The sequence below is a fragment of the Oncorhynchus nerka genome, linkage group LG28 (assembly GCF_034236695.1).
Source record: "Oncorhynchus nerka isolate Pitt River linkage group LG28, Oner_Uvic_2.0, whole genome shotgun sequence".
NCBI lineage: Eukaryota > Metazoa > Chordata > Actinopteri > Salmoniformes > Salmonidae > Oncorhynchus > Oncorhynchus nerka.
Window position 1 is genome coordinate 49,219,850 of NC_088423.1, and position 26,593 is coordinate 49,246,442.

Genomic DNA, 26,593 nt, shown 5'->3' on the forward strand with positions numbered 1-26,593 from the left:
GTTGCCTTCCAGAGAGACATCAGAGATTGTAACATTCTCTGTTTCACAGAAACTTGGCTCACTCAGGATATGTTGTCAGAGTCGGTACAGCCACCGGGTTTTTTCAAGTGTCGCACCAACTCAACTCAATCATCAAGTTTGCAGACGACACAACAGTAGTGGGCCTGATTACCAACAACGACGAGACAGCCTACAGGGAGGAGATGAGGGCATTCGAAGTGTGGTGTCATGGAAACAACCTCTCACTCAACGTCAACAAAACGAAGGAGATGATTGTGGACTTCAGGAAACAGTAGAGGGAGCACCCCCTATCCACATCGACGGGACAGTAGTGGAGAAGGTGAAAAGTGTTAAGTTCGGCGTACACATCACGGACAAATTGAAATGGTCCGCCCACACAGACAGCGTGGTGAAGAAAGCAATAGCACCTCTTCAACCTCAGGAGACTGAAGAAATTTGGGTTGTCACCTAAAACCCTCATAAACTTTTACAGATGCACAACCGAGAGCATCCTGTCAGGCTGTATCACCGCCTGGTACGGCAACTGCACCACCCTCAACCGCAAGGCTCTCCAGAGGGTAGTGCAGTCTGCACAATGCATCACCGGGGGCAAAATACCTGCCCTCCAGGACACATACAGCAGTCGATGTCACAGGAAGGCCAGAAAGATCATCAAGGACAACAACCACCTGAGCCACTGCCTGTTCATCCCACTATCATCCAGAAGGCGAGGTCAGTACAGGTGCATCAAAGCAGGGACCGAGAAACTGAAAAACAGCTTCTATCTCAAGGCTATCAAACTGTTAAACAGCCACCACGAACATGGAGAGGCTGCTGCCAACATACAGACCCAAATCACTGGCCACTTTAATTAATGAATTTAATAAAGGTATCACTAGTCACTTTAAGTAATGCCACTTTAATAATGTTTACATATCTTACATTACTCATCTCATATGTATATACTGTATTTCATACCATCTATTGAACCTTCCCTATGCCGTTCGGCCATCGCTCATCCATGTATTTATATGTACATATTCTTATTCAATCGCTTTACGTTTGTGTGTATAAGGTAGTTGTTATGAATTTGTTAGTTTACTTGTAAGATATCACTGCACGGAAATAGAAGCACAAGCATTTCGCTACACTCGCATTATCACCTGCTGACCATGCGTATGTGACAAATAAATTGTGATTTGATTTCATCTAGCTTCCACTTTGTTGCTTAAGTCCTCAGCGGTGAGTTTGCTTTGCTCAGGCAGTAGGGAGAAGAAGGTGAAATTGAGGATGGAAAGAGGGATTGGGGGGCTAGAGCTGGGAGAGTAGAGTGTGAGAGGGGGTGTGAGGAGGGGAAGAGATACTTTATTTCCCTTTATATAGTATGTGTTGGTTGGCCTGTTCACCAGTGATGTACTGTAACTCTGCACACTATTCATGTCTCAGTCTCTCACACACAGACTTGCACATGAACACACACTCAGACAGACAGACAGACAGACACGTCACTTTATTTCACTATTGACTGGTCATTATTGCCATCATCAAGTCTTGAAGTAATCATCAACATCATCATCATGTCGTTATCGTCATCATAATATGTTTCAATGCTTCCTTCTCCTCAGTTTTCTCTTTCCTAGAAATTAAAGACAAGCAAGCTGCTTGCATAGAGATATCAGACAAGCGGATATTGGACTAAGCTCTATTTAGGACCTGACTGGAGAGTTGATACACTACTTTGTGGCTGTGTCCCTTAGAAGGAGCACTGCTGTTTTAGGGAGAGAGAGAGTGTTCTATTTCTGCCTGTGGTGGTGGAGATGACCGAGGCAGTGGCAGTAGCAGCAGCAGCACTGGGTTGCCCATGCTATCACAGGGTTAGTCAACATCACTAGACTGGACTCACACAGTGCTCACTTTATCAGTCACTCTGATGTTGTTTGGTAGAGTGGTTTATTACTGGGCATAGCCAAGGGAGCTAAGCAAGGGAAGAGGAAATAATAATTAATCTAGCTACATCTATCTCGATGTATAAGGATGTTTTCCTGAGCGGGAAAGGGAGGAGAAGTATCCCGGGTCACCAGTAGGTTTCATGATGAAGAAGATGTCTTTATCTGGTTTAATCTGGTTATCTGACCAGATAGCAACCAAAATGCGCCCTTGGTCATGAAAAAGACACCTTTACCTGGTTGTAATAGAGACCCATTGGTTGTAATTTGGTTATTTGACATCTTGTCAACCAGAAAATAACAACATTGTGGCAAACTGTGTCTCAGAGCAAGTTTGAACTCAAATCCCAAACGCCACTCAGGTTCTTCTTTCTGCTCCAGCCAATTAGATAATGATCAGTGTTCAAACCTTTTAGCCAACAGACCTGTGAAACATCCAGGAGTTTGGCCTCTCTCTCACAGCTCTCGACTCCCCCTCCATTTTACTATGCTAATATTAAGCACATTGCTTCGCTTTACAACAGGAGTATATCCTACCTGGCTGGCATGAAAATGAACCACAGGAAAAGCGTCCTCCATTCGCTATTTAAGTGCATAGATGACAGTTACTTTTTTCCGCTGCCCCTGTTCCCGAGACAGGTACATGTTACTGGTCCATTCTAAATCCAATTCATTTCACACATAAATGATTTAGTATATGTAAAGGCAAAAAATAAATCAAGAATAGTCTGAAGGGTGACAATATTAGCCTATCACTTGTGAATGTTATATTATCACTTGGGAATGATGCCCAGCGTGTGTGCAGTAAGGCAAGAAACAGTGCGGGCCTTTTTTTTGCGAATTTTTCAAATCATAGTCACACACCGCATGTAGCCTAGCCCATAGGTTTGTATCACAACTAAATCACAAATAACTCCTTAAAATGAAGCACATTAATCCGCATTAAAACCGGTGTAGAGCCTAACTGGCATACATAGGTGAGTTTCAAGTTTGGGGAAGATAATTTTCACCATAAAAATGCACCTTTTATAAAAAATGTAAAACAATTGTTCACAAAACAATAAGTAATGCATCACATGCATAATCGCATTTGCGGTCACTTTTGAGAAATGGTGCTTTCCAGCTAATTGATATCATTTTGGAACATTCGCGCTTATAGCCTACTGCTGTTTGCGCATTGCTGTGCTTATAATATGAAGAAATAGCGTAATAGTTTATCAACATTTCAGCTAAACGTTCTGATCTGTTGCATCAACCTCATTGGTTAAAAAAAAATAATTGACGCGAGTGGTTGTATTAATTTGTGATCTATCGCATTCCACAACTGTCCCAGACTGTTTGGAATATTTATTTCTCGCACAGAAGGACAAGTTGACCAATGGAATAGGTCTACTTTTGTACTATGGGGGATAGTATATTGACATAGGCTAGTGCTTTTGCTGTTTGTTAGGCCTACTCATCTTATTGGCTGACGAAAAGTAAATGTGGACAATTCTTCTAACATATGCGCCTCGAAATTCGATAAGAAGGACGTGCACCGATGTGTCTGTCTTCACTTGTAGCCTACTTCGGAGCTGAGATGCCTGTGAGAAGGACCCGATCCTGTGACGGGCATCAGCTAATTAGAATTGAGATATCTGAGAGCGCCATGTGAGTGAGAGGTGCTTCAGGGCATACAGCCGGGAGAAGGGAATTATAATTATTATATTAAGCCCAGGGGCACAATGCCAGTGGCCGCAAAAGGCATGTTTTTTTTTAGGGGGCATTATGGCCACACAAGGGGGATACTGCTGGGAAATTTGAGGTATTTTCAAGTGCTTGTCAAAATTGTGAATGATAGACTGAGGAAGTGTGTGCAGCCTGAGCAAGAAACAAAGCAGAGCTCATGTAATTTCAAGCAACTTTTTTCAAATCATCATTAGTTGCATCATACAGCCTTAGAATGTATTAAAACATCTAAACCTATAACCCAATGTTTGTATCACAACTAAAGTTGCATAAATAACTCTAAATTAAGCATATAGGAGGACATGTTTCTTTGTTAACCGCTAAACACAGAATATTTCTATTTTATTCAGCTATGTTCAGTTGTATTCTTCTTTAAATTAATGGCACGGAATTGTGTGCAAATCTTGTCTGCTAAATGAACTAGTGTAGCCCACAGCCATATGGCATAGCTAGATCAGGGCCGAGCATAAGGACAATTCAAGAGTATGCTATTCTGTTCTTCTGAAATAGACTACATTTTCTTAATATCATGTTTCTTTAGACCTGTCTAAAAATGTATTGTGATAATGAATGCTATATTCAATGACTTTTTAAAATGTAGATGTTCCAAAGGTCCGCATCAGGGGTTTGTAGGCTGTGCGTGGAAGCCAGGAGATGCTAAATGTGTTTATGTTAATTAACTGTCAATTTTCTTGAGACGGGCAGTTATTTGCTGGACAATCACCGGCTGACAATTTCATGACCATCACAGCCCTAAGCCAAACTGTACTAACCTGGCCGGGTACACATCCATCCACATCCATCCACCACAGTGGATGGAACCGTGCTGAAAAGGACAATATAAAAAGATGTCCAAGCCAGCCAGCACAGTTTGGTTCGGATCAGCACGATAGTGTTAAAAGGGAATTTCAAATATTAGTGTCATCATGTCTATTCGATTCATTTCGTGGTATCCAATTGTTTAGTAGTTACTATCTTGTCTCATCGCTACAACTCCCGTACGGGCTCGGGAGAGACGAAGGTTGAAGGTCATGTGTCCTCCGATACACAACCCAACCAAGCCGCACTGCTTCTTAACACAGCGCGCATCCAACCCGGAAGCCAGCCGCACCAATGTGTCGGAGGAAACACCGTCCACCTGGCAACCTTGGTTTGCGTGCACTGCGCCCGGCCCGCCACAGGAGTCGCTGGTGTGCGATGAGACAAGGATATCCCTACCAGCCAAGCCCTCCGGACGATGCTAGGCCAATTGTGCGTCGAGCCACGGACCTCCCGATCGCGGCCGGTTACGACAGAGCCTGGGCGCAAACCCAGAGTCTCTGGTGGCACAGCTGGGGCTGCAGTACAGCGCCCTTAACCACTGCATAGTTTGTCGCTGAATAAATATTTATTGCATATCCTCTGTTCAGAAGCACTGTCAATGATTATTCTCCGGCACTCAACAATTACACATTTTTTACTGTGGAAGATTTGAGTGCCTTCTCTTGCCTGTCATTTATAATTTGAATGTCAACTGTCACACACCCATGGCATAGTGTTGATCCTAAGTCGAATTTGACAAGTCATGTTTTTTTGGGAAACTGCGGCTGCTATTATTCAGCAACACTGAACGCTGCTTAACAAAAGTATGGAGCAAAGCAGTCAATGCTCTGAGGTGCCACATGGAAATGTAGATTTTATGGCAATTATTATGAATTACTAATAAAAAATACAGTTGGCTTTATGCTGAGAAATATTTCCATGGAGATAGTGGTTCTTGCCTAGCAGTTTGTTGGGTTTATTTTCAAATGTATCACAAGGTGCGTTCTCTCAATTGATGTATTTAAATAATAGTATAAATCCAATAATTTATATAATCTGTCTGTTGTCATTGTCATGTGTGTATCCTTTATATAACCATGGATGTCCGATTCAATTAGATATCCTCCTTACAAAGGAGATATGCTCCATTTAAGTATAAATCACCAATGGTATGTCACGAGCACAGTCATCAAAACATCACTGTTCTAAGTTTCACAGTTGTCTCTTGAACTGAGTAGTTCTTGTGCGGTTAGCAGAAAGACACACACACACACACACACACACACACACACACACACACACACACAAATCTTTCTTCTTCTCTCCTCCAGTGAAGTCATCCTCTCCAACATCGACCACAGCCTGTCTGGCAACTGGGAGTGCCAGGTGACCAGTTCCCGTGGCAACAGGTCCAGAGAGATGGAGATCGTTGTGTTGGAGACGTCAGCGCCCTACTGCTCAGCAGACAGGGTCAGCGGCAACAAGGGAGACTTCAGGTAAGTGCTTTGACCAGACCAGGCACTAGGACCTCTTCGGGTCGAGGCTAAATGTCAATGTCAAAGGTCAGCTACAGTGCAGCAAGGTGGCTAAAAACATGCCTGGCCTTATGTGGGCATTCAAGGAGACAGAGTGTTATGAGAAAATGAAATGTGAAAGCCCAATGACATACTAAACTCAGTTCTGCTCAAATAGGAAACTACTGTAGAATATTAGATAACAAAGAAAGTAAACAGTCAAATGAAAAACATTTCCTTGGAATGCAAGTACTGTTTAGCTAGCAATTATCCCCACAAATTAGGAAAGCTCTGTGTTTCATATCAATCAATAAAAGGCAAATACATATGTACCGACCTTTATAGATGCCTATAAAACAGTCCAATTAAGTCTCTGACTGGCTCTCCATGAGACCTGGGTTCAAAAAACTTTTGAGCATTTGCTTCAGTCTTCCTGGAGTGCCATATGGGAGGGGTTTTACTATGTTGGGACTATTCAATTGGTGCTATTGCATCAGGCAAGCTCAGTGAAGCACAGATAAAAGTATTTGAAAAGATTGCAAATGGTATTTGAACCCAGGTCTGCTTTCCACCTCTCCCTGCGCCTCCCTCCCTGTCCATCTCAAATCAAATTGTATTTGTCACATACACATTGTTAGCAGATGTTAATGCGAGTGTAATTTTTTTTTTGCATCTGAGCTCCTAGTGTGTGCGGCTCTCTTTAATTTTCAAGTTTTCTACTCCGCTAGCCAGCACCTCGCCTAAATAGGTGTGCGTTTCTTTTTCTTCTAGAATGCAAGTATAGCGAAATGCTTGTTCTTCTAGTTCCGACAATGCAGTAATAACCAACGAGTAATCTAACCTAACAATTCCACAACTACTACCTAATACACACAAGTGTAAAGGAGTAAAGAATATGTACATAAAGATATATGAATGAGTGATGGTACAGAATGGCATAGGCAAGATGCAGTAGATGGTATCGAGTACAGTATATACATATGAGATGAGTAATATAGGATATGTAAACATAAAGTGGCATAGTTTAAAGTGGCTAGTGATAAATGTACTACATAAAGATGGCAAGATGCAGTAGATGATATAGAGTACAGTATATACATGTACATATGAGATGAGTAATGTAGGGTATGTAAACATTATATTAAGTGGCATTGTTTAAAGTGGCTAGTGATACATTTTTTACATCAATTTCCATCAATTTCCATTATTAAAGTGGCTGGAGTTGAGTCAGTATGTTGGCAGCAGCCAGTCAATGTTAGTGGTGGCTGTTTAACAGTCTGATGGCCTTGAAATAGAAGCTGTTTTTCAGTCTCTCAGTCCCTGCTTTGATGCACCTGTACTGACCTCGCCTTCTGGATGATATCGGGGTGAACAGGCAGTGGCTCGGGTGGTTGTTGTCCTTGATGATCTTTATGGCCTTCCTGTGACATCGGGTGGTGTAGGTGTCCTGGAGGGCAGGTAGTTTGCCCCCGGTGATGCGTTGTGCAGACCTCACTACCCTCTGGAGAGCCTTACTGTTGTGGGCGGACCAGTTGCCGTACCAGGCGGTGATACAGCCCGACAGGATGCTCTCGATTGTGCATCTGTAGAAGTTTGTGAGTGCTTTTGGAGACAAGCCTAATTGTTTCAGCCTCCTGACGTTGAAGAGGCGCTGCTGCGCCTTCTTCACAACGCTGTCTGTGTGGGTGGACCAATTCAGTTTGTCCGTGATGTGTACGCCGAAGAACATAAAACTTACTACCCTCTCCACTACTGTCTCGTCGATGTGGATAGGGGGGTTCTCCCTCTGCTGTTTCCTGAAGTCCACAATCATCTCCTTTGTTTTGTTGACGTTGAGTGTGAGGTCATTTTCCTGACACCACACTCCGAGGGCCCTCACCAAATCCCTGTAGGCCGTCTCGTCGTTGTTGGTAATCAAGCCTACCACTGTAGTGTCGTCTGCAAACTTGATGATTGAGTTGGAGGCGTGCATGGCCACGCAGTCGTGGGTGAACAGGGAGTACAGGAGAGGGCTCAGAACACACCCTTGTGGGGCCCCAGTGTTGAGGATCAGCGGGGTGGAGATGTTGTTACCTACCCTCACCGTCTGGGGGCGGCCCGTCAGGAAGTCCAGTACCCAGTTGCACAGGGCGTGGTTGAGACCTAGGGTCTCGAGCTTGATGACGAGTTTGGAGGGTACTATGGTGTTAAATGCTGAGCTGTAGTCGATGAGCAGCATTCTCACATAGGTATTCCTCTTGTCCAGATGGGTTAGGGCAGTGTGGTTGCGATTGCGTCGTCTGTGGACCTATTGGGGCGGTAAGCAAATTGGAGTGGGTCTAGTGTGTCAGGCAGGGTGGAGGTGATATGGTCCTTGACTCGTCTCTCAAAGCACTTCATGATGACGGAAGTGAGTGCTACGGGGCGGTAGTAGTTTAGCTCAGTTACCTTAGCTTTCTTGGGAACAGGAACAATGATGGCCCTCTTGAAGCATGTGGGAACAGCAGACTGGGATAAGGATTGATTGAATATGTCCGTAAACACCTTGCGAGGGTTAACACATATAAATGTTTTACTCACGTCGGCTGCAGTGAAGGAGAGTCCCAGGTTTTGGTAGCGGGCCTTGTCAGTGGCACTGTATTGTCCTCAAAGCGAGCAAAACAGTTATTTAGTCTGTCTGGGAGCAAGACATCCTGGTCCGGAAAGGTGCTAGTTTTCTTTTTGCAATCCGTGATTGACTGTAGACCCTGCCACATACCTCTTGTGTTTGAGCCGTTGAATTGCGACTCTACTTTGTCTCCATACTGACGCTTAGCTTGTTTGATTGCCTTGCAGAGGGAATAGCTACACTGTTTGTATTCGGTCATGTGTCCGGTCACCCTGGTTAAAAGCAGTGGTTCGCACTTTCAGTTTCGCGCGAATGCTGCCATCAATCCACGGATTCTGGTTTGGGAATGTTTTAATCGTTGCTGTGGGTATAACATCGCCGATGCACTTTCTAATGAACTCACTCACCGAATCAGCGTATTCGTCAATGTTGTTGTTGGACGCAATGCGGAACATATCCCAATCCACGTGATCGAAGCAGTCTTGAAGCGTGGAATCAGATTGGTCGGACCAGCGTTGAACAGACCTGAGCGCGGGAGCTTCTTGTTTTAGTCTCTGTCTGTAGGATGGAAGCAACAAAATGGAGTCCTGGTCAGCTTTTCCGAAAGGAGGGCAGGGGAGGGCCTTATATGCGCCGCGGAAGTTAGAATAACAATGATCCAAGGTTTTACCAGCCCTGGTTGCGCAATCGATATGCTGATAGAATCTAGGGTGTCTTGTTTTCAGATTAGCCTTGTTAAAATCCCCAGCACCAATGAATGCAGCCTCAGGATATGTGGTTTCCAGTTTACATAGAGTCAAATAAAGTTTGTTCAGGGCCATCGATGTGTCTGGGGAATATATACGGCTGTGATTATAATCGAAGAGAATTCCCTTGGTAGATAATGCTGTCGACATTTGATTGTGAGGAATTCTAAGTCAGGTGAACAGAAGGACTTGAGTTCCTGTATGTTGTTATGATCACACCACGTCTCGTTAATCATAAGGCATACCCCCCCGCCCCTCTTCTTACCAGAAAGATGCTTGTTTCTGTCAGCGCAATGCTTGAAGAAACCAGCTGGCTGCACCGACTCCGATAGCGTCTCTCGAGTGAGCCATGTTTCCGTGAAGCAAAGAATGTTACAGTCTCTGATGTCTCTCTGGAATGCTACCCTTGCTCGGATTTCATCTACCTTGTTGTCAAGAGACTGGACATTGGCGAGTAGTATGCTAGGGAGCGGTGCGCGATGTGCCCGTCTCCGGAGCCTGACCAGAAGACCACTTCTTTGCCCCTTTTACGGCGTCATTGTTTTGGGTCGCCGGCTGGAATCTGATCAATTGTCCTGGGTGGAAGGCAAAACACAGGATCTGCTTCGGGAAAGTCATATTCCTGGTCGTAATGATGATGAGTTGACGTTGCTCTTATATTCAGTAGTTCCTCCCGACTGTATGTAATGAAACCTAAGATTACCTGGGGTACCAATGTAAGAAATAACACGTAAAAAAACAAAATACTGCATAGTTTCCTAGGAACGTGAAGAGAGGTGGCCATCTCTGTCGGCATCTGGAAGACTTGAGAAGTTGACTTTTTCTCTCCCTCCTGTCTTGTTTTCGTGTACAGTATGCTCCATTGTTGTGCGTTTCTCCTGTACTTTACAGCCCACTTCCAGTGCAGCGAGCAGAGAGTCTTTGTTTTTGCCCAGCAGTGACATAATGGGCTGGAAAATGAGAGCCTTTTTTGTTGGGGGGAAATTAGTGCCATACATTACTAAGTAGCCGGGAGAAAGCCAGACAGATTCCTCACGAACACAACAGATTTCTCCTGTCTCTCCTCAATTTATTCTTGTTTTCACTTCTTGAAAAATGGCCAAATTGACATTGTGAAATGAAATAAGCTTGTTTTTTAGGGTATTTTCAGGGTATAGACTGCAGTAAGATTAACATGTAATATGCAGTGCCATTATGATTGTTTACTTGTTATGCATATCAACAGCAGATCAACAGTATATGATAACTTAGTAATAACAAAGCAAAGTGTCACATATGTCATCGGGAAATCAAGGCTTATGGTGGATCATGGTGACAAGGATATTGATACCATCTCTTGTGACAGGTGGCCAAAGACCCTGGCAGGGTTATTGGCCTTCCTGCCCTGTGTTCCATCCACATTTGGCTCTGCCCCCCACCCTTCTGGTGCCTCTTCACACCACCCCACTCAGAGGGAGAAGAAGGCCTGGCGACGCTGTGACCCGGCAGGCCAGTGGGCAGAGGACGACTATACCCAGTGCCCGTATGCCAGCGAGGTGACCCGTGTACTGCATGAGCTCACCCAGGTAGGACAGCAATTCACTCCACAAATCTCACCTTTAACCCAGGAGAGTCAGGCACGGAACTCTCACCTTACATCCACACTATTATCTCAAACATCGATTTCCGGCTTTCTCACTAGCACAAACAACGTGAGACAAGGGGGTTGAAAACGGAAGAATCTTCAATTATATTATCCGTGCTTAGCATTTTACATTTTATTTAAGTTAATATCGTGCTTAATTTATGCCCATATGCATGTATGAAATGCATCTAAATCCAAGTGATCTAGCCTCTCAACCACTGTTCTGTTTCCAGATGACCATCAACACCAGTAATGCCCAGCCGTTAGCCCAGCAGCTGGTAGCCTTCACCAGCAGGGCAGGGGACTTCAGCGATGTGATGGATGTCATCTTTGTCACACACCTGGTAGAGAGGCTGACTCGCCTAGTGGACCAACGCAGAGACGTACGTATGATAGCAGCACTTATCTGCTGTTCACACACACAGAAGGTTGCACACCTATGCACGCTCACGCACAAACACACAAAAAACAAAACACACAGCACTTAGCCTCAGCATCCATCCTGCAGTCCACTAAAACGTTATAATGTGTTTGATCACACACTCTAAGTTCAAGGAATGATACAATAAAGAACCCAAGCTGTTTTCCTTGGACAAGTGGTTTATAGTCCAATGAAAGGCACATATGAATGGCTGTCTCTTTTTGCTCCGGTAGCTAGCTGGCTAGTCTACTCCAGCCCCATAAAGGCAAGACTTTGGGTGCTAATTTCGCTGAGATGTCATCAGTGCGTCAACTTCGTATCATGCCATTTGAAGGGAAACTATACAGTGCCTTACAATTATGTCAAATTGTGGACGACTAATGAAATACAGAAATATTTCATTTACATAAGTATTCACACCCTGAGTCAGTACTTTGTAGAAGCACCTTTGGCATTGATTACAGCTGTCGTTCTGGGTACGTTTCTAACATTTTTCCACATCTGGATTGTGCAACATTTGTCCATTATTCTTTTCAGAATTCAACAAGCTCTGTCAAATTGGTTGTTGATCATTGATAGACAACCATTTTCAGGTCTTGCCATAGATTTTCACGTAGATTTTAAGTCAAAACTGTAACTCATCCACTCAGGAACATTCACTGTCTTCTTGGTAAGCAACTCCAGTGTATATTTGGCCTTGTGTTTTAGGGTATTGTCCTGCTGAAAGGTGAATTTATCTCCCAGTGTCTTGTGGAAAGCAGATAGTAACAGGTTGTCCTCTAAGAGTTTGTCGGTGCTTAGCTCCATACCGTAGATTTTTTATACTGAAAAACTCCCCAGTCCTCACAAGCATACCCATAACATGATGGTACAGAGATGATGTAGTCGTTCAAAAATCATATTAAACACTATTATTGCACACAGATTGAGTCCATGCAATTTACAGTGCATTCAGAAAGTATTCACACCCCTTGACTTTTTCCACATTTTGTTACGCTACAGACGTATTCTAAAATGTATCATCAAATTACACACAACACCCCATAATGACAAAGCAAAATCAGGTTTTTAGACATTTTTGGAGATGTATATAGAAAAACCCCTGAAATATCACATTTACATAAATATTCTGACCCTTTTGCTCTGTACTTTATTGAAGCACCTTTGGCAGCGATTACAGCCTCGAGTCTTCTTTGGTATGACGCTACAAACTTGGCACACCTGTATTTGGGGAGTTTCTCCCATTCGTCTCTGCAGATCCTCTCAAGCTCTGTCAGGTTGGATGGGGAATGTCACTGCACAGCTATTTTCAGGTCTCACCAGAGATGTTCGTTCGGGTTCAAGTCTGGGCTCTAACTGGGCCACTCAAGAACATTCAGAGACTTGTCCCGAAGATGCACCTGCGTTGTGTTGCTTAGGGTTGTTGTCCTTTTGGAAGGTGAACCTTCATCCCAGTCTGAGGTCCTGAGCTCTCTGGAGCAGGTTTTCATCAAGGATCTCTCTGGACTTTGCTCCGTTCATCTTTTCTTCGATCCTGACTGGTCTCCCAGTCCCTAACGCTGGAAAACATCCCCACAGCATTATGCTGCCACTACCATACTTCACCTTAGGGATGGTGTCAAGTTTCTTCCAGACATGACACTTGACATTCAGGCCAAAGAGTTCAATCTTGGTTTTATCAGACCAGAATCTTGTTTATCAAAATCTTGTTTCTCATGGTCTGAGAGTCCTTCAGGTGCCTTTTGGCAAATTCCAAGCAGGCTGTCATGCGCCTTTTACTGAGGAGTGGCTTATGTCTGGCCACTCTACCATAAAGACCTGATTGGTGGATAACTGCAGAGATTGTTGTCCATCTGGAAGATTCTCCCATCTCCACAGAGGAACTCTGGAGCTTTGTCAGAGTGACCATCGGGTTCTTGGTCACCTCCCTGACCAAGGCCCTTCTCCCCCAATTTCTCAGTTTGCCTGGCGGCCAGGTCTAGGAAGAGTCTTGGTGGTTCCAAACTTCTTCCATTTAAGAATGATGGAGGTCACTGTGTTCTTGGGGACCTTCAATGCTGCAGACATTTTTTTGGTACCCTTCTCCAGATCTGTGCCTCAATTACAATCCTGTCTCGGAGCTCTACAGACAATTCCTTCAACCTCATGACTTGTGGGACCTTATATAGACATGTGTGTGCCTTTCCAAATCCTGTCCAATCAAGACCACAGGTGGACTCCATTCAAATTGTAGTAACATCTCCAGGGCTATCAATGTAAATAGGATGCACCTGAGCTCAATTTCGAGTTTCATAGCAAAGTTTTTTTTTTTACCTTTATTTAACTAGGCAAGTCAGTTAAGAACAAATTCTTATTTTCAATGCCTGTTCAGGGGCAGAACGACAGATTTGTACCTTGTCAACTCGGGGGTTTGAACTTGCAACCTTCCGGTTACTAGTCCAACACTCTAACCACTAGGCCACCCTAGTTCAGTTTCTTTATTTTTTATACATTTTGAAAAATGTATAAAAACCTGTTTTCACTTTGTCATTATGGGGTATTGTGTATAGATTGATGTGTGAAATTTCAGCAATGCCCTTTGCTGACAAGTGTATAAAATCGAGCACACAGCCATGTAATCTTCGTGGAGAAACATTGGCAGTAGAATGGCCTTTAGTGAAGAGCTCACTGACTTTCTAAGTGGAACTGTCATAGGATGCCACCTTTCCAACAAGTCAGTTCGTCAAATTTCGGCCCTGGTAGAGCTGCCCGGGTCAACTGTAAGGGCAGTTATTGTGAAGTGGAAACATCTAGGAGCAACAACGGCTCAGCCGCGAAGTGGTAGACCACACAGGTTCACAGACCAAGACTGGCGAGTGCTGATGTGCGTAGCAACACTCACTACCGAGTTCCCAACTGCCTCTGGAAGCAGCGTCAGTGGAAGAGCTGTTCGTCAGGAGCTTCATGAAATGGGTGTCCAAGGCTGAGCAGCCGCACACAAGCCTAAGATAAAAATGTGCAATGCCTAACGTCTGCTGGAGTGGTGTAAAGCTTGTTGCCATTGGACTCTGTAGCAGTGGAAACGTGTTCTCTGGAGTGATGAATCACACTTCACCATCTAGCAGTCCGACTGACAAATCTGGGTTTGGCAGATGCCAGGAGAATGCTACCTGCCCCAATGCAGTGCCAACTGTAAAGTTTGGTGGAGGAGGAATAATGGTCTCGGGCTGTTTTTCATGGTTCAGGCTAGGCCCCTTAGTTCCAGTAAAGGGAAATCTTAAAGCTACAGCATACAATGACATTCTAGACGATTCTTCCAACTTTGTGGCAACAGTTTGGGCAAGCCCCTTTCCTGTTTCAGCATGACACTGCCCCCTTGCACAAAGTGAGGACCATACAGAAATGGTTTGTCGAGATCGGTGAGGAAGAACTTGACTGGCCTGCACAGAGCAGACCTGACCTCAACCCCATCGAACACCTTTGGGATGAATTGGAACGCCAACTCCGAGCCAGGACTAATTGCCCCCAACATCCGTGCCCGACCTCACCAATGCTCTTTGGGCTGAATGGAAGAAAGTCTCCGCAGCAATGTTCCTGACATCTAGCGGAAAGCCTTCCCAGAAGAGTGGAGGCTGTTATAGCAGCAAAGGGGGGACCAACTCCATATTAATGCCCATGATTTTGGAATGAGATGTTCGACGATGTAGTGTATTGTGTGTAGGCCACACTGTATGAAACTGATCAGTCGGTAGCGGAAATGGAACTAGCACTTTATGCTTCATGTACTCACAGTTCAGGAATAAAGGCGTTTTATCCTGCCACCATACAGCCTTCAGTATATTTTGAAAAGCGGTGCACTTTTCCATCTTACTTTTTTTCTTGCTTGTGACAATAATGCACCTGAGAGGTGTGTGGATGAAGAGATAATATCCCCTTAACCAATTCAAAATGTCTATACTCTATACGATTGAAGACAACTACAGGGTCTGGGCACACAGATCAGAGGAGTGTGTTGGAATTGGAATTGGCTTTTTTCTGTGCGAAGATCATTAGTTGGAGCTCTCATCTCCGATCCACTTGTCATAGGTAAACACAGTCATACTAGAAAACCTACCAATACTTGGATCCCCAGATACACAATGATTAATGCCAACCCAATCTCTCTACAGAACAGTTAGATTAAAAACTCTGACGTTGATGTAAATAGTTCAACTGTCATCACAATGAAGTGATTATGCCCCATTGGAGACGCTAATCTAAATTAAATCTTTATATAATGAATAAAGTCACCATCACCACCCTCGAGCAATCCGTTTTGGTATAATAAATGGTTTTTCTTTAGTGGATGTGATAGATGTTAATGACAGATCTACTTTTCTCTCTTTTACCTGAATCCTGTAGCTAGGGGACTATATCTCTGACATAGCCAGTAACATGATGCTGGTGGAGGAACACATCCTGTGGATGGCTCAGAACGAGGCCAGGGCGTGTACTCGCATCGTCCAGTGTGTGGAACGCATCGCCGACCTGGCTCTCACCATAGACACGCAGGTCATATCAAAGGTAGGTAGACAAACATCAAATGCACTTAAATGTCTATAAATTACATTTGAACCCCTTAAAGGATACAGGTGTTGGATCTGACCAGTATTGTTCGCAGCAAAATAATCCTGCAGCAATAGGATTCTAACGTTTAGTCCGTTCACACTTTCCCCGCAGATGTAATGTTGCTTGATCGTGGTTAGGCTTTTAGCTGGTCAAAATTAGGCTTCTTGAAACGTGCAATACTGTTAATGTAGTCGTGTGTTAGTGCGGGTGTTCAGTGAATTTATGTAATTCCTGCAACCCTGGGAAAATTCTCAGCGAGAAAAAGAGTGACCCAATTAAGATCCAACATCTGCACCTTATATTGTGCTACCAAGATTGGTTTCAGAATCATAGCTAGTTCATCATTCTTTTAGTCTCACAGCTCAGCATGACCAGCACTTTGGTTTTCTTTCGTCAACATCTTTTTGTTGTTGTTGTTGATTCAACACAAAATGATCAGCAATTTCTGTTCAGACCCGGAGGATAATCTCACTCCACCCTCCCTATCACTCTGTCTCCATCCAGGTGTCTCCTAACATAGCCCTGGAGGCCTTTCTGATCAGGCCGTCTAACTTCCAGGGTCTTTCGTGTACGGCAGGACAGAGAGCCCCCCTTCCACCCCTCTCTACTCAGAGGGCCGATGGGGACCAGGATGCCATCGGGGACCTGCTGCTCAACTTCAAATGTCACCCAGTCAACGGCAGCGGCTCCCCCGCCAGCCAACTCCGCAAGGTACAGTACATAGAAATAGAATGGCTTGATAATAAAGCACACACTGAATGGTGAAATTCCTGCTTTTACTCCCTGGTTAATGGGAATAACATCCACTCAATACTGCCACTGGTCCCCCTATTAAAGACTGTTGATGTGAATGCGGATGTCTGTTCTAGGAATTATACTGTACTTCTATGGTACAGTAAGAGTTAATCACAGATTGGACATTTATTTCTGTCCAAAAGTTTCTCTTGTCTATATTTTTGTACATAATGCAGCTTATTATGGTAAATAATGAAATGCACCCACTGCTTGTTGTGTAAGAATAACAGGGTAGGGCTCCTGTCTGGCAGAGTTGATGGTGTCTATTACTCTCCATAAATTGACATCCTGTTTTGGTGCCATGGCATGGTGTAAATCAGCCGTGATAGGCTGCGCTGTAAAGTGGGAGGAGTGGGGATTGGTGGGGTAGTTTTGAAGTCAGAGTATGCAGGCCATTCCCCTGTGATGGATACTGTGGCCTTGTATCCCTGTCACACTAAATCACTGTTATCCTGTCATAACGGCTGCTGGCCCATCCCAATTGACAGATGACAGCTTACAGTCTACAGATGCAGACAGGGAAAAACAGTCCTCTGGCATTGAAGGGGCATTGTTTTGCAATATTTCAGTAGGTAGTTATACCCTTCAGCCACTGTGTGTGTGCGCGTGCGGATGTGTGTCTGCGTGTTTGCTTGCGTGCTTGCCTGTTTCTGCGTGGTTGTTAACTGTGTCCGATTCAGATTAGATAAGCCTGTCTACTGTGTTCAGCTATTATTTAGCTTGTTCGGAGGGCCCAGTGTAGCTACGCAGTGTTCTGAGATAAAATAGCCATGGGGAGAAAAGCAACGCAGTCCTTTAATGACTAAGCTGTCCCTTTGTGATTATCAATGACAGAGGTTGAGAGTATGACAAGGCTTATAGAAGTGAACAAATTCCAAACCAAACCTGTGTGGCTTGATAGACAGGGAGTGATTGTCATTGATTGTGAGGGGCACTCAGAGCAGTAGTGAGGCTACTTAGGGTGGGGGATGCTGCCAGCCAGCCATCTCTCAGCCTCTCTTCTCTCTCTCTCTCTCTCTCAGCTATCTCTCGCTCTCAGCTCTCTTTCTCAGCTCTTTTTCTCAGCTCTCTCTCTCTCTCTTTCTGTCTCTCTCTCTGCCTCTCTCATAACTATACTTTTTTAAAACCCTGGCACTGGACTCTTCCTTGCTCTCCTCTGCTCTGTGAGTACAACCCTCCGACGTGGCACTGCATATGCGAAGGTCCCTCCAATTACTGCCGATCTGGCACGGCCTCACAGGCCCTTTCTCACTTCTAACAGCCGCCCTGGCAGCCCCTCACATCCACTGTTTAGTGGGAGCTTTTCCACTCCAGTAATTTCTCATGTAGGCATCTGGTAGGATTGTTTTGTGCATAGGAATGCCATTTACAGGATTAGAATAGGAATCCTGGAGAAATCAGTTTACTGTTATTGGGTTATTTTCTTGTGGAAAACAATGGCAGTCAAACCAGGAATAACTGCACTATGGTATTTCTACATGACAATAGTCATTGTTTGTGTCTCTCACCAAATGAGGGATGTAAGTGCTGGACAGCTAGTCATCCTGATGCAGACAACAGTTATGTTGGGATTCCCCCCTTTGAATTCCAATATGGTTGGTACTGGCACGTCCCTAGGCAAGGCTTCTCCCATTGGGGGGCAATTCAACTTCTGGGTGTAGTGCCTCCCGGTGGCTGGAGGTGTAGGTGCAGGGGAGTTGCAGGGCTCAGCGGTTCCCTTTGATTGTCCCACTGCTCAGTAAAACCGACTCAGACCTACAACATCCTTTAGGAGAGGCTGCTTCCACTCATATTACCGTTCCCATCTCTCCTTTCCGCAGTATATTGTCTCATGCATAGAACACTGCATGTTTGGATTAATTGTAGAACACCCCCTCTCTGTGCTGTGGTTAGTTCAGTGTACTCTGCTGGTGTTTAACTTTAGAACCGCTAAAGCAGTCATTTTGACTACTCGTGATTAAAAAAAAAAACTTTTCCTAACTAAGTCGATATAACACACTGCTGTTGGGAGCTCCCTCCCTCTGCGTAAAAAACGGCACCTGCTAAAGAATGACAAGACAACGGGACAAGAGAAAGCCACATACTATTACGCACTACAACCAAACAAAGGTATGTCAAAGTGTGTCAAAGTGAATGTTACAAAACATTTAGTCAATTGTTAGGACAAGGGATAACAGCTAAATTCAACTGATGCCATTGGTGTCACGCCTCCTCCCGCTCCCCATCCATGGCGCTCGAAGGCGCCAGGCTCCCCAGCATTGCACACTCCTGCCACCATCATTACGCACACCTGCCTTCCCCCCGTCACGCGCATCAGCAATTATCGGACTCACCTGGACTCAATCACCTCTGTCATTACTTCCTCTATATCTCTCTGTTTCCCCGCTCTTTTCCCCGCTTCAGCATTAATGTTCATATGTCTTTGTGTACCCGTGTGCTGACGCTGTTCCTATCCTGTTACCTGTCTGTTCTTCATTACATGTTCAACTCCCTGTACCTGCTTCCCATCCCCAGCGTCGGTCCTACAGAATGCCGAGGCCACCAAACGAAGCATCGGGGAGTGCTGGTGTTCCGGTTGGTGGTGACAACGCTTCCGGGGGCCGACACCAACTGAACCGAGGTTGCCTAAGCCAGCTCTTCGGGCTCTCTTGAAAGGTTTCTTGCCCCGGTTGGCTCGGAAAGCACCCATCCCATGTCAGGCCTCAGCCGGATTGTCAGGTTTTTACGCCCAGCCGGCGCGTCAGGCTGCTGCGCGTCGGCCGGACAATCGTGCTCCCACGCCTCAGCGGGATCGACAGGCTTTCACACCTCAGCCGGATCGTCGGGCTCCTATGCCTCAGCCGGATTGTCAGGTTTTTACGCCCAGCCGGATCGACAGGCTTTCACGCCTCAGCCGGATCGTCGGGCTCCTATGCCTCAGCCGGATTGTCAGGTTTTTACGCCCAGCCGGATCGACAGGCTTTCACACCTCAGCCGGATCGACAGGCTTTCACGCCTCAGCCGGATCGACAGGCTTTCACGCCTCAGCCGGATCGTCGGGCTCCTATGCCTCAGCCGGATTGTCAGGTTTTTACGCCCAGCCGGATCGACAGGCTTTCACACCTCAGCCGGATCGACAGGCTTTCACGCCTCAGCCGGATCGACAGGCTTTCATGCCTCAGCCGGATCGTCGGGCTCCTATGCCTCAGCCAGATTGTCAGGCTTTCACGCCTCAGCCGGATCGTCGGGCTCCTATGCCTCAGCCGGATTGTCAGGCTTTCACGCCTCAGCCGGATCGACAGGCTTTCACGCCTCAGCCGGATCGACAGGCTTTCACACCTCAGCCGGATCGTCGGGCTCCTATGCCTCAGCCGGATTGTCAGGCTTTCACGCCTCAGCCGGATCGTCGGGCTCCTATGCCTCAGCCGGATTGTCAGGCTTTCACGCCTCAGCCGGATCGACAGGCTTTCACGCCTCAGCCGGATCGACAGGCTTTCACGCCTCAGCCAGATCGTCGGGCTCCTATGCCTCAGCCGGCTCGCCAGGCTCCCATGCCTCTGCGCCTCTGGGGGGGGGCTGTCACGCATACTGGCTCCCCAGTATTGCTCACTCCTGCCTTCCCCCCATCACGCGCATCAGCGATTATCGGACTCACCTGGACTCAATCACCTCTGTCATTACTTCCTCTATATCTCTCTGTTTCCCCGCTCTGTTCCCCGCTTCAGCATTAATGTTCATATGTCTTTGTGTACCCGTGTGCTGACGCTGTTCCTATCCTGTTACCTGTCTGTTCTTCATTACATGTTCAACTCCCCGTACCTGCTTCTCATCTCCAGCGTCGGTCCTTACAATTGGGTGAAGATGCACACAAGTACGAGCTTACAATAATTTACTTTTTTTGACTGCTGTCATATCAACAGTACTATACGTTATAATGCTATTGCTATTGCTTTTTTGCCAAGTTTCACTATTTATCAAGGCGACTTGCCGCTTATAATGATGTTTACATGCTGACCACACCGCTCTCGTTGCAAAATAAATTTACTCATACAGTACCAGTCAAAAGTTTGGACCCACCTACTCATTCAAGGGCATGACTTTATTTTTACTATTTTCTACATTGTAGAATAATATTGAAGATATTAAAATGATTAAATAACACATATGGAATCATGTAGTAACCAAACAAGTGTTAAACAAATCTAAATATATTTCAAATAGGCACCCTTTGCCTTGATGAAAGCTTTGCACACTCTTGGAATTCTCTCAACCAGCTTCATGAGGAATGCTTTTCCAACAGTCTTGAAGTTCCCAGATATGCTGAGTGCTTGTGGGTTGCTTTCCATTTCACTCTGCAGTCGAACTCATCCCAAATCATCTCAATTGGGTTGATTTCGGGTGATTGTGGAGGCCAGGTCATCTGATGTAGCACCATCACTCTCCTTCTTGGTCAAATAGCCCTTACACAGCCTGAAGGTGTGTTTTCGGTCATTGTCCTGTTGAAAAACAAATTATAGTCCCACTAAGCGCAAACCAGCTCGGATGACATATCGCTGCAGAATGCTGTGGTAGCCATGCTGGTTAAGTGTGCCTTGGATTCTAAATAAATCACAGTCACCAGCAAAGCACTCCCACACCATCACACCTCCTTCTCCATGCTTCACGTTGGGAACCATACATGCGGACGTCATCCGTTCACCAACTCTGCGTCTTACAAAGACATGGCAGTTGGAACTAAAGATCTCACATTTGGACTCATCACACCAGAGGACAGATTTCCAGCGGTCTAATGTCCATTGCTTCAACCTCAGGAGGCTGAAGAAATTCTGCTTGTCACCAAAAGCACTCACAAACTTCTACAGATGCACAATCGAGAGCATCCTGGCGGGCTGTATCACCGCCTGGTATGGCAACTGCTCCGCCCTCAACCGTAAGGCTCTCCAGAGGGTAGTGAGGTCTGCACAACGCATCACCGGGGGCAAACTACCTGCCCTCCAGGACACCTACACCACCCGATGTTACAGGAAGGCCATAAAGATCATCAAGGACATCAACCACCCGAACCACTGCCTGTTCACCCCGCTATCATCCAGAAGGCGAGGTCAGTACAGGTGCATCAAAGCTGGGACCGAGAGACTGAAAAACAGCTTCTATCTCAAGGCCATCAGACTGTTAAACAGCCACCACTAACATTGAGTGGCTGCTGCCAACACATTGTCATTGATACTGACCCAACTCCAGCCACTTTAATAATGGGAATTGATGGGAAATGATGTAAATATATCACTAGCCACTTTAAACAATGCTACCTTATATAATGTTACTTACCCCACATTATTCATCTCATATGCATACGTATATACTGTACTCTAGATCATCGACTGCATCCTTATGTCACTAGCCACTTTAACTATGCCACTTTGTTTACTTTGTCTACATACTCATCTCATATGTATATACTGTACTCGATACCATCTACTGTATGCTGCTCTGTACCATCACTCATTCATATATCCTTATGTACATATTCCTTATCCCCTTACACTGTGTATAAGACAGTAGTTTTGGAATTGTTAGTTAGATTACTTGTTGGTTATCACTGCATTGTCGGAACTAGAAGCACAAGCATTTCGCTACACTCGCATTAACATCTGCTAACCATGTGTATGTGACAAATAAAATTTGATTTGATTTGATTTGCTCGTGTTTCTTGGCCCAAGCAAGTATCTTCTTATTGGTGTCCTTTAGTAGTGGTTTCTTTGCAGCAATTTGACCATGAAGGCCTGATTCACACAGTGTCCTCTGAACAGTTGATGTTGAGATGTCTGTTACATGAAATCTATGAAGCATTTATTTGGGCTGCAATCTGAGGTGCAGTTAACTCTAATGAACTTGTAACTCTGGTTCTTCCCGTCCTGTGGCAGTCCTCATGAGAGCCAGTTTCATCATAGCGCTTGATAGTTTTTACGACTGCATTTTCCGCATTGACTGAACTTCATGTCTTACAGTAATGATGGACTGTCATTTCTCTTTGCTTATTTGAGCTGTTCTTGCCATAATATGGACCAAGCCCTATTTGGTAAAATACCATATTCTGTATACCACCCCTGCCTTGTCCCAACACAACTGATTGGCTCAAACACATTAAGATGGATAGAAATTCCACAAATGAACTTTTAACAAGGCACACCTGTTAATTGAAAGGCATTCCAGGTGACTACTTCATGAAACTGGTTTAGAGAATGCCAAGAGTGTGCAAAACTGTCATCAAGGCAAAGGGTGGCTACTATATTTTGCTTTGTTTAACACTTTTTTTGGTTACTACATGATTCCATATGTGTGATTTCATAGTTTTGATGTCTTCACTGTTGTTCTACAATGTAGAAAATAGTAAAAATAAAGAAAAACCCTTGAATGAGTAGGTGTGTCCAAACTTTTGACTGATACTGTAGATGTTATTAAATAATTGCATCCACACTGCTCGCGGGCGTCAACGAGCGTCTGTGTAGCCAGGCGCTAAAATAGAACTTGGTTTTATCTGTGACGCTTGACTCGCTGCATGTCCCGCCTCTCCATTACCGCATTGGTTTTTAGGAGCATATACCCACGTGCCATCTCCTCATTGGTTTTTAGGAGCATATACCCACATGGGTGATTAAAAGATGAACTGAGGTCCAGTTGGTAGTGGTAATGGACCTCAAAGTTGGTTGCCAACTGTTATATAAAGTCCAAAGAAGATGATGATGCCTGAAGGAGGAGAGATTACTAGAAACAAACTCGGTTTACCCTTTTATCTGTGGATTAGTTGTCAGAGTAGAGGACCTTGTGCATTTCAGGTAAAATAACAACCCAATGTTTTTATCCCAGGACATTTAATTATTTTTTTATTTATTTTGTCATTGTAAAAACAAGCTGTTCCCATGTTCCAACGCAAATGCTTTCTGTTTCATAGTTTTAACAAAGGCACTCCACAAAAATGTTTTATTGAACATATAGCCTACAGTAACAGAAACTAATGAAAATGCTATTGTGTTATTTGAAATGAAGTACAAATTGTATTCTAATGTTACCCAAGGCCTTCATAAACACAAACAAAATATTATTTTTTCTATAGCATATATGAAACATATGAATTACTCTGTTAGAATGTTTCTGTCAGATTGACTGCTCTTTAGCTTGAAGGGGGGTCCATCAACAGCCAGCTGTTCTAGTGTTAAGCCATAGTGCTTTTTTTATCCACCGCTCTCTGAATGTCTGATCTCCTCTCTCTCACTAGCTGTGTCTCATGCACGTTTAGTGCTGTGCCAGGTTAAACTGAACTATGGCACAAAGCCCATGCACATCCAAACGAGAGGCATAGCGTCAGCATTGCACTACGCATGCATGCACACAGACACAGACACACATACACACGCTAGATGCCAGACCACAGCCACCAGCTCCATCCAACACAAATGGTTTCAAATGTCTGACTGGTAGCTAATTGGGTTGGATAACAGTGAAGTAGGAGGACTCTGGTTTGTGGATTTCCTCAAAAGAATTCCACTCAAAGACCACACACTCCCCCCATAACACTCTGCCAAGCTGCATAGTTAGTTGTTGCCTTTTTACTTCCAACAGAATGTCTAATAACAGAATATCAGGTGCATCATAAAGTATATTAAAGTCTACCAATAAACTACTGTACTATTTCAAATGAAAACACAAACACAGATATAATCATGCATTTAGTTTAATTTCAAACATTTTGCATGCCTAATAGAGATTTGTTTTAGAGAGGAGAAACATTCTCATGGACTCAATCTGTGACAGAAAGCTAATGATACTGTCTTTGATAAGCTCACCTGAGTTTAACTTGACATCGTTCATATTATTACCTACTTATCATCAAAGCAGATTCTCTTTCGGTGCCATCTGGTAAACACAATTAATCTCATCTGATGTAATTGCCCACAAGCATGTTTTCTACAATATTTTATGTTATGTCCTTAATTTAAATGCTGATCAATCTTTGTTTTGATGGTGAATCTGATTCTTAGAAAATGCCTGAATATGTTTTGGTTCAAAGTCTGACAATTAGACACCTAGGCTGACATGTTCTGCCTAATCGCATAAATAACAGTTTTGAATAGTGGGACATTGCAATAATCCCAAATATGTTTGGAATACTGCTGCTCACGATGTTTGCCTTGCATTTTCACATTGTTTAATTTAAATGACAGCATTAAAATGGCAGTTTCAAAATATCACGCCTCCAAGTGTAGTGGATAATACTGTTTTCATGCACTGTGAAGGTGAGATTAACAATGTCTTCTAGAATCCCAGTGATGTCTGGTTTGCTTACCATGGTAGAGTGCTCCTCTATGTGGAACAGATTTTGAACCCATTGAAGTGCCCCATATTTCCAAGATGTATTTAGCAAAGATGATCTAAATTGTTTAAAGGTTTAAAAGACTATCCTAATAAATGTTTGGATAATGGATGAATAGACTTGTAACTTTTTGAATAGAAAATTCCATCAGATATTTGACTGAATTATAGCACACACAGTTGAAGTCGAAAGTTTACATACACTTAGGTTGGAGTCATTAAAACTGATTTTTCAACCACTCCACAAATTTCTTGTTAACAAACTATAGTTTTGGCAAGTCGGTTAGGACATCTACTTTGTGCATGACACAAGTAATTTTTCCAACAATTGTTTACAGACAGATTATTTCACTTATAATTCACTATCACAATTCCAGTGGGTCAGAAGTTTACATACACTAAGTTGACTGTGTCTTTAAACAGCTCGGGAAATTCCAGAAATGATATCATGGCATTAGAAGCTTCTGATTGACTAATTGACATAATTTGAGTCAATTGGAGGTGTACCTGTGGATGTATTTCAAGGTCTACCTTCAAAATCAGTGCCTCTTTTTCTTGACATCATGGGAAAATCAAAGGAAATCAGCCAAGACTTCATTAAAAAAATGTAGACCTCCACAAGTCTGGTTCATCCTTGGGATCAATTTCCAAACGCCTGAAGGTACCATGTTCGTCTGTACCAAAAATAGTACACAAGTATAAACACCACGGGACCACGCAGCTGTCATACCGCTCAGGAAGGAGGAGCGTTCTGTCTCATAGAGATGAACGTACTTTGGTGTGAAAGTAAAGTATCTATGTCCACAGTAAAACAAGTCCTATATCGACATAACCTGAAAGGCCGCTCAGCAAGGAAGAAGCCACTGCTCCAAAACCACCATAAAAAAAGCCAGACTACGGTTTACAACTGCACATGGACAAAGATCGTACTTTTCGTATAAAAATAGAACTGTTTGGTCATAATGACCAGCCAAAGAACACCATCCCAACCGTGAAGCACGGGGGTGGCAGCATCATGTTGTGGTGGTGCTTTGCTGCAGGAGGGACTGGTGCACTTCACAAAATAGATGGCTTCATGAGGAGGGAAAATTATGTGGATATATTGAAGCAACATCTCAAGACATCAGTCAGGAAGTTAAAGCTTGGTCGCAAATGGGTCTTCCAAATGGACAATGACCACAAGCATGCCTCCAAAGTTGTGACAAAATGGCTTAAGGACAACAAAGTCAAGGTATTGGAGTGGCCATCACAAAGCCCTGACCTCAATCCTATAGAAAATGTGTGGGCAGAACTGAAAAAGCGTGTGCGAGCAAGGAGGCTTACAAACCTGACTCAGTTACACTAGCTCTGTCAGGAGGAATGGGCCAAAATTCACCCAACTTATTGTGGGAAGCTTGTTGAAGGGTACCCAAAACTTTCGACCCAAGTTAAACAATTTAAAGGCAATGCTACCAAATACTAATTGAGTGTATGTAAACTTCTGACCCACTGGGAA

At 44.3% G+C, this 26,593-nt stretch overlaps 1 protein-coding gene across 2 annotated transcripts in view; it reads left to right on the forward strand.

Annotated features, from left to right (window-relative positions):
* Window positions 1–26,593, forward strand: part of LOC115113348 (adhesion G protein-coupled receptor A3-like) — a 274,806-nt gene that overhangs the window by 83,763 nt on the left and 164,450 nt on the right. For both annotated transcript variants that reach the window (XM_029640886.2, XM_029640887.2), the window contains exons 8-12: window positions 5,807–5,971; window positions 10,668–10,887; window positions 11,180–11,329; window positions 15,748–15,909; window positions 16,459–16,665. In XM_029640886.2, coding sequence (XP_029496746.1) covers window positions 5,807–5,971; window positions 10,668–10,887; window positions 11,180–11,329; window positions 15,748–15,909; window positions 16,459–16,665 — 904 coding nt within the window. The remainder of the gene's footprint in view (window positions 1–5,806; window positions 5,972–10,667; window positions 10,888–11,179; window positions 11,330–15,747; window positions 15,910–16,458; window positions 16,666–26,593) is intronic.